Source organism: Apaloderma vittatum, unplaced genomic scaffold (assembly GCF_000703405.1).
Source record: "Apaloderma vittatum isolate BGI_N311 unplaced genomic scaffold, ASM70340v1 scaffold5720, whole genome shotgun sequence".
Lineage (NCBI taxonomy): Eukaryota > Metazoa > Chordata > Aves > Trogoniformes > Trogonidae > Apaloderma > Apaloderma vittatum.
Window position 1 is genome coordinate 4,498 of NW_009696062.1, and position 9,036 is coordinate 13,533.

Here is a 9,036-nt window from a genome sequence, read left to right on the forward strand (position 1 = left end):
CTAGCGGGAGAGAGTTGTCCCGGCCCACAGCAGGGGGCTTGAAACTAAATCATCTTCAAGGTCTCTTCCAACCTTAAGCATTCTATGATTCTATGATTCTAAAAATCAACTAAGGAGCATAAGACAGAGAAAAGCCAAAAGTACACATTTGGAGCTTAGAGAAGGTGGCTCTTCTAAACTTCTCATATCGAAGCAATGCAAAAAAAAAAATAAATAATCTGAGCTAACTTTTGAGTAATATGCTTTGAGACAGAGAAGCTATGTGGCTGCAGCATCACAGTGCAGGGGGATGCTAATCTGGCTTAGTTTAAATATTGCGGTGACATGGGCTAACCTGCTTCAAAGACACACCGCAGCACCTTTGCACCGAGGAGCACCGTGCTCGTAGCTACATGAGCCTGTCTGGGTGTAGCTTGGCTCTCTCAGCACAGCACTGCACTGAATCACGCGGACATACATCAGCACTTGGCTGGTATTCCTTAATTTCATCCTCTGAGGTTTTCTGCAACACTTAGAGGCAATCAACACTTTCCTATGAAACGAGCATTGTCTCTGTGGAAAAAAACTGCAGATAACCTCCACAGGTACAGTCACCTGTACTGCTTAGATGTGTAAGTGCTCTAAGCCTGAATTAGTAACTAGTTCCCCTCTGAAGCAGTAAAGAGAAACCAGCACCTCTAGCATCTCTCCACTGACCAAGAAAGGAGTCTTAACTGGTCTGGAATGTCAAAAGTTAGCAAGCTAAAACTTCTCTGCCTTTCAGCATCTTCACCTCTTCCAGCTATTTCCCCTCAATGAAATCAGAAGGTGTATTTCACTCACTCCAAGTTCTCCCTCAGATTTCCTCAACAATTTAGTATAATATTCTTACAAATATTCTTACCTGTGGCCTGACAATCGACTCTCACTTTTCTTGAGGGATCTTTCTTTCTTCTCTCTTCCAGCCCCTGAATGTCTGTGAGATGCACTCACTTTAAGGCTTTTTTCATTGCTGTCTGTACCAAAATCTGGGACTGATTTTCTTTCTTCTGTCTTGGTCCTCTCTCTTTCAGACACTAGTTTGGCAAAAGAGTCGTCTGTGTCTTTGGGGATGTTTCTTAGTTTTTGAGAGGCGGAACTTGTGTGTGAGCTTGACACAGTCTTTGATGAAAACTCCGTATTTACTTGTGTTGAAGATCCTTTGCTATCTTGATAGGCAATACTTGGGACACTCAGGGAATTTTCTTCATGTTCTTCACCCTTGCAGTGTGCTGTGCTGATTATGCTCGTGGATCGTTTTGAAAGCCTCCTTTTTTGCAGATCCTAGAAATAAGTGCCATTAGAACTATAGATTAAAATTTGAGCATCATTAAATAAACATGAAAATCAAAGCAAAGCTCTGTCACTACTTTCTGGGTTAAGCAATTCACTTACTATTAGGAATCAGGTTATACAGCAAATCTGATTTTAAAAACGATTATTAATAAGATGGACATACACTTTTATTTAAAATTTGAACAGTATTAAAGATGTTAAATACTGTTAAAAGCTTTCTTTTACTTAAGAATGTCAACAAAATATGAAGAAAAAAAAGAAGCAAGAATTTTAGAACTGTATTTTGAAAACACTTTCTGATGGAATGGTCTGATCAGAGCAATTTAGAAACATATTTCTAACTGAAAGCAATTTTCAGTTCCAAACTGTGACAGATTAAATGTGAAGTTTTGGAAAAACTTGAGTAACACGAGATACCTAAGGCTAAGAAAACTTTCAAAGCTGATAAGGGAAAAAAGCCATTTTCCTAGGAAAATGGAAAATCCCATCAGTCAAGAGATATTAAGAATGGGAAAGATTTATAAAGAAATTCTGTAGCCTAAGATCACAGACATGGGGGAGTAGTTCCATGTAGTGGCTATATCTGAAACAGTTTAAATTTCTGAATTAACCAGAATCACTTCCCTAATCCCATATTTTCATACTGCAGACTGAATGGATTAGCATGCAGAAGTTGGTTTAATATTACTTTCAAATTATGTTATCGCAGCAGGTTAGATATAAAATCCATAGCCAAGTCAACTATTTTGTAAATGTTGGAAATCACCTCTGGTGAACTCTCTACTGGTCCAGCCATCATTCCTCTGACAATGAGACCAGACCTGGGCTTTGGCTTTTCCTTCACTGTGGATTTCAGCTCCTCAGAAATTGTTGCTGCTTTTAAATCTTCTCGACTATCTTTTAAATTCTTATCCCCGTCTGAGGACAAGTGGTTGTTGTGTGTTGTCCCTGTGTGGCATTTTTCACTTCTGTGCTGATGTTTTCTGGATGGAAGTATTTTATTTAGTGGATTCTCAGCATCATACCTACAAGGAAGAACAAGGTAAAACTTCAAAGAGCACAATTAAATTAATGCACAATTAAATCAATGAAAATATCTGTTTGGCTTTCAAAATGAAAGGTACTTTTGTATTTGGGTTTTTTCTTGATAAGAGGTTGCTACATTGCTGTCCTTTGACCTCTTTCATATTCTTCAGCCTAGTCCTCAAGGTAGCAACACAAGGTGCAGTTCACTGTTTGCATCTATTTTCCTACCCATCTATAATGGTACAAACAAGCTTTTTTTGAAACACAAATGAAACTCACCTGAATCTGTGCCTCTGCTTGTACATTATATGCATTTCTTTCTTAAAAATATCTTTCAACAAATCACTTTCTTACACACAAAAGAGTACCGATTTGAGCCTGCAATAAATCATGACGAGTCTGATTTTCCTCATCAGGATCTGTTTCACTGCCTGCGTAATATTGGATCACTGTTACGTGGAAGTTCTTTTACTGAGCAGTTCCCACTTTGCTGAGACCTCTTTTGTGTCATTTGATAAATCTCTATTCTGTGTAACCCAAAAACGCTAGCCTTCTTTACAATAGCTGTCCTTAAAACTGTCTTTCACTTTAGGATGTTTCTTTCCACCCTATTTCATAGTCAAGCAATTCCAGGAGTTGAAGCATCTTGCAGGACAAAAACACTCCTTTTACTTAACCAGTAAAAAAATGGCTTTTGAAGTAGTATGTCTCATGCTGTGAAGATAACATTGCATATGTAAACTGCAGCGAGAATGATTAGTCTCTGGAAAGCCGATTAGGAAATCTGAGGACTGTTACTCCTGACTGAGGAACATGTAACCCCTCATTGCCAAAGGGCACAGTGTGTCAGCTTAGAGACTCTTTTAACAAAGAGACATTCAAAAAAACTTTTAAGTGGACAAGTAAAAGGAAAGAGGATTATTGAATGAGACCAGTGAAGAGTACCTGTCTAATTATATTCCCCACTCCTGAAAGTATTGGTAAAAATCATCCTGGCCGATGAAAATAATTTCAGGCACTGGCTGGTTGACGTGGCAATACCCGATCTTTCTCGGAAATGGCTAGGAGGGGTTGGAAATGACTAGGGGGATCTCAGAGCCAAGCTTTGCCATGGTGTTTCTCTCACTGGTTCATTTTTCTGGGCTGAAACAGGACGTGGCTGAGTTAACCCGTCAACCTGCCCGGGTCAGCCCTTCCTACTGCCTCCTCCTGCGGCCACGCCGTGGAGACGGCAGCGACAAGACCTGGGAAGGTCTCATCCAGGAAGGCCTACCCGTGCCTTTCAGAATCTGCTGGTTTTGAAAGAAAAATCAGTTACAAACGCTGACCTGTATGAGGGCAGGCCCTGAAACCCCTGTTCCCCCATCACACCCACTCAGCTCCCTCTCCCTTCCTTGCACCTCCAGACAGCTTTGGTCTCCCTCCCCGCAGGAAGGAAGAACTGGTGAGGCTGGTCCACACGAAGGCACGAAAAGCGGTACAAGATCTCACAGGATTTAGATGGAAACCTGCGGGTTAATACAGGATTTCGCTCTCTCCAGAGCTGACAGCTTCCAGCGTGCAGCTCGGGTAAAGTTTCCAAGCCGATACACAGGAAAAGTCGTGTATTTGTGGTTTTTGCCTTCAAATTTTCCGTGAACTTCACATTTTTGGCTGCTCGCTGCTCCGGTGATGGGGGTGGGGAAGGGGAATGCTTCACCTCCGGAGGGAAGGTGCTTGCTCCAGACGGGCGCTTCCTCCCAGCACCCCCCACCCCTCCCTTTGGCAACCCACGCTGCTTCTGCCTGTGGGGCTTTACTTTGCCTCTTTGCATTTGTGTTTTCACGCATGTACGTGTCTTTTCACGATCCTGTACACACCGGCGGCAGAGGATGCTCAACCCGACCACACTGCGCATGCCCTTCCCGCCAGTGGAGGACTAAAAATCATAGAGAGGCCGCTACTGTAAAGCAGAGCGACGCCCGCTTCCTGCGCGCTGAGGCCGCTCTGGCCCAGCCGCGCAGTGCTCGCTTTGTGCTGCCAACGCGCAGGCGCAAGGCGGGCTCTAACACTGTGCGCGCCGCGGCCGACGCGTTCGAGCTTGTAATAAGTCGTAACCCTGCCAAGTGCAGTTGTTTGGTGCCTGAAGGGGATGTTAGTGGATTCCTCTGTAGGAGAAAGGTTTTTGTTGTCGTGAGAAAGGTCTGCAGGCCCTGGAGAGGCTCGCGGGGGGAATGGAAAGACTTGCAAAGGGAGAGAAAGAGGCGGGCGGGAGCTGTGAGGCAGCGTGAGGTGGGATAGTATCAGGCAGGGGTATAGAAGGCCACTGACTATGCTAAAAGTGCCTGTATCCAAAGAAGAGAAGCCCGTAATTTTTTTGCTTCTGGGCAGGTAGCATCAACTTCAAAAATGGTGGTTTTCTGCCCCCACAAGGCGAGACTTGCTGGGTTTTTGCAAGCCCTGGCACTTGGCTGCTTTGAGCACACTGTGTTTAGGTTGAGGAATAAAATCTGATTAATTCCCTCAGTATCAAGGCTGGAAAGGTGAGTTGTTCTTCTGAGCTCATTTAAGAGCTTTCTGCTGAAGCACAGCTAGGGCTCTCACTCTACCTTGAGGCAGTAATAAACGCAATTGAAAGACTTTGTTACATGCTGTTTCAGGTATTTTGTAAAACGGGAATAACACAGCCTATGCTGTTTGTAACAATGCTGAGTTTAAGATTATAGGCTTTGCTGTTGACTGTACAGCATGAGTACACCTGTAATTTGGGTGCAGGTGGTTAGTTTCTCACCAGAATATGCTTCAGTTTGAGTATTTACAAAGCACAGAAACTCAGATTTCTATGTGCTGCAGTGACTGAAAGACGTAATTGAGATTACCAGTCTTTGTAATTAGTAGGGAACATAAAAGCATTTTTGAAGGGTGGCTTGCGTAAGAGATTTTAAGGATATGGAAATTGAAACTTTGTGCACCTAGATATCTAATAAAAGGCATTGTAGCTGAAGGTACAAAAGATAAAAAATCTTAGCACTATTTCCCTCATTTAATTGAAAAAGAAACTAGACAGGGCAAAGAGAAAGAAAGAAGACTGTACCTGCAGGCTGGAGTTTCACTTTCACCGAGCGTCATGGCACTCCCGTGAACCTGGTCTTCATCTGAGAGCTCGAGCGGGTGAGATGTTGAGCTCTTACTTTGAGGAGCTGACAGAGCAGAACTTGAGCTGATGCTTCTGGAAGTCCCCCGGTGCTCAAGGAAGTAATTGGTAATAACTTCAAGAAGTGTTTTCAGTGGGTTCTCCTTTGCCTGTGCAAAAAGAAAAGTTCTTGGGGACTACTGAAGGTTTTTGTTAGTCTTGCTGTAACCTAAGATGGGATATTCTTTTTACACCGTGCAGTAGCTGAATGTACCAGCTACTTTCTAGAGTCAGCTGTGGGTGTATCCCAGATGTGACTGTACAGACAAGCTGGGAGGCTGAAAGATGTCAGCTAGGGAATGTCAAGAGCTCAAAGGTGTTGCTGCATTAATCAAGTAAGCATGAGACAGAAGAAACAACCTGTTGCAGTCATTCCTTATATGCATTTTAGCTAAAGATTGCAAAGTATGGTAACTGTGCTAGAATACACCTTTTATAATATTACCTGATCCTCTTCAGAAGGATGTAGAATGAACTGCAAGTATATATAGTAGCTGACTGCAGTAGTTGTGGGTTATTTTTATCATCAGAACTTGGTGATAAACACAGTCTCTAGAAATCAATTATTGTGTGAGGGAAAACTTTTAGTATAGAGCAACATGCCACTCGTTAACAGTGTTTTCCAGCAGTATGCTGGACATGTGTACATGAACATTTAATTTAATAATTACAATAATAAAGGAAGACACAGAAGTTTAGGGCTTAAGTAAAAAAAATGCTATGGCTGCTGTAGTGATGTAAGTACATGGGGAGATTTTTTTTCAAGTGACTTATTATCCATTGATGTCCCTGTCATCAAATAATTCTGCCTATATTACATTTCAAAGAATGATAAATGTTACAAATGTAATTTTATCAGCCAGGTTTTATATGAAGTTGCCGGTAGAAGTGGGGAGCACGCTCTGCTTCCTTACCTTGTTCTGTTTGTACAAGGAGTGCAGATGCAGGACATTTCGGAGTTCGTTTCTGTTATTGATGCTAAGTGCAGAACGTGGCAGCTCTCGGTCCATGGTGGTGATGGTTTTCTTCAAACCCTGAGAAGGAAAAGTGTCAGATTTGAGAGATTTAGAGACAGTACAACTTAACAAAGCTTACAAATGCTTGACTTTGTTGGATGTAGTAAGAAATTTATGGATACATTAAAATAGCAGTAAGTAGTAACAAGCTAACTCTTAGAACCTGTGCTTGAATGATAAAATCTTGTGTTAGTGCAGCCCACAGATGTGAAAATAAGTGAGGTGGCTCTGTTGTCTGTGAGGTGGCAATCATTGAATGTGGAAAAAAGAAAAAGCCCTCCAGGCAGGTGACTTCAGCTGCTCAAGAGCCTCACTGGTATGTGTGAAGGGCCCTACTAACACGTGGGCTTCTGGCTTAAATAGTTGCAGAAATACCAAGTTTGCCTTTTCCAGCAAGATGTGATACAGCTCCTCCTAAATGGGACTCTGACTTGGGTGACTATGAAGCGTGAACATGGGCTGTCCACTGTCTCTTGGTGGGTTCAGAGCAGTTTCAGAACCTTTATCTGATCAGTTTCAGGTTGGAAATCAGATCTCCGTGGCTTTAGCTGGTTTGGGGGGTCTTCAGACTTCCTCAACTACTTTGAATGTGTAGTCAGCATAAAAGGAGAATTCAGAGACAAAATGTATGGGCATCTCAGTGATCCCTTGTGAAATGTCAGAGTGGGATCCTGAACTGATTCAAGTGGTACAACAGCAGACCACAATTCTGAGATGGAGAAGTCCCAATTTCTGCCCTAAAGGGCTAATGTTAGAAGAGAGGATCTGTTCTTTCGCAGATGGATTGTCTGAATCAGGGAATTAATAGACAAGTTGTGGCAGATAAAGGATAGTTCTCAAAGTTGACTCTGATGTATATTGCACAGAAGCACAAAGGGTCATCAGTGTCCCACATTTTTTACTCCAGAATATATATTATTAAATAGATGTGGCAATTCAAGTATAAGTTACTATTGTAAGCTGTATGGTCCGTTTTACCAGTGGAGTGTTTGCTTTCCTCTTCTGCTTTTATTCAGTTTTCTATTTGCATGTATGTAACTTGGAAATGTAATGGTTTTCATTTGAAGAATCTTTGCAAACAACTGAATAGACTTGAGCCTCGTACTTCTGGCAGTAAATGGCAGATAATGAATTCTGCATCTGAATTTCTGCTGGCAAATGTTTACACTTTGCTCACAAACATTCAAAAATGTGCATTTGGAGACTGGATGCAAAACAGATGAAGAAAACTGAGGTTTGTGTAGCACTTAAGACAGTGGCAGGCTGATTTCTAATACAAGCAACTTATTCCTGGGAAATGGACTGGACTTAAGCATTATTTCCGTAGGATTGAGGTGGTAGGTACTTTCACCTGAAAACGTGAAGGTGCCTTTTCTTCTACTCAATCCCATATTCCCCACGCCAATTCATAGTAAAAGTTTCTTTAAGATGGGATATTCTTTTTACACCGTGCATTAAGTCTGTAAAGAGTACAATGGCCTCTTTCCTACTCCCTGCCTCCTTCTCCTAGATAAATCTGCTGTCTGGTAAGCTCTTATTGAAAACCAGGAAAAAACAAACCAGATCAAAACAAACCAGATCAAAACAGAAAAACCCAAACCCTTGTTACCGGTTTCTCCAGAATGCTGTTTTTAAAAAGAAAAAAGTTCTGTGAAATTTGTATGTCTCTTGTAAACACAAGGACGACAGACAGGTAGGGGTTAATGAGGAAGAAAACCCAAACGACTCGGAACCGAACTGACGCTGCGTTTCTTGCGATCATTTTGTGTTTTGCAGGCGTGTGCGGGTAAGAATCGGTGTGTCTCAGCCCGGGAGGAAGCTGCCTTCCATTCTGCGCAGAGAAAAGGCACTGTGGGAAGTGTAGTGCAGATCCTTACCCCCCAGCCTTGTTGGGGTTCGGGTCTAGCTGCTTTAAGGCTGGAAGAAGTTCCCCCCCGCCTCCCAGCATCCCTCAGCCTTTTCGCATTTAACATTTTCCCCTGTGCCATTCTCATCTGTACTAGCTGGAGAAAATCGAGACGAGTTACCTTTCTACTGAGAAATTCTCTCACCAGTGAAGCAGCCACTTCTTCCACAAAGGAGTTGTCCATGTTTTTTGCTTTGTTTGAGTTAGTTTGTTGGGGTTTTTTTAGCCCAAAGTGTGCTTAGGGGGCGGATTCTTTACTCCGTCTAACGAGTCATTCGAGCCTGCCGGCATTGCAGCTCCTCGGTGCGGCTTTTAACCCCTGCGGGCCCGAAGCGGCGGCGGGGCTCGGTGGGCACTGCTGGGCTGGAGGTAACGTTGCTGTGGAGACCGTGTCATGGGAAGCGAGGAGAACTCCTCCCCCTGGGAAGGAGGCCGGCGAGAGGCTTCACAGCCAAAGAGCTAACGGTGTAACGCTGCTGCAGACATCCGGGGCGTTCCTTTAAATGAGCAAATTTGAAAATGGAATGTTCAAATCAGAGACAGGAGATGGTTTTCTGACGGCTAGGAAGTTAATTTTCCCAAGGTGGAATGTGCCAGGAATG

At 43.0% G+C, this 9,036-nt stretch overlaps 1 protein-coding gene across 1 annotated transcript; it reads right to left on the reverse strand.

The window, feature by feature from the left end:
* Positions 1-883: 883 nt before the first annotated feature.
* Positions 884-8,618, reverse strand: LOC104276820 (protein FAM188B-like; the record flags this gene model as incomplete). Its single annotated transcript, XM_009873270.1, has 5 exons — positions 8,556-8,618; positions 6,427-6,546; positions 5,414-5,622; positions 2,081-2,339; positions 884-1,302 (listed from the first exon to the last, which is right to left on the reverse strand). Coding segments are annotated over exons 1-5 (1,070 nt in total), but the record flags the coding sequence as incomplete, so codon positions are not given.
* Between the last annotated feature and the right edge of the window lie 418 nt (positions 8,619-9,036).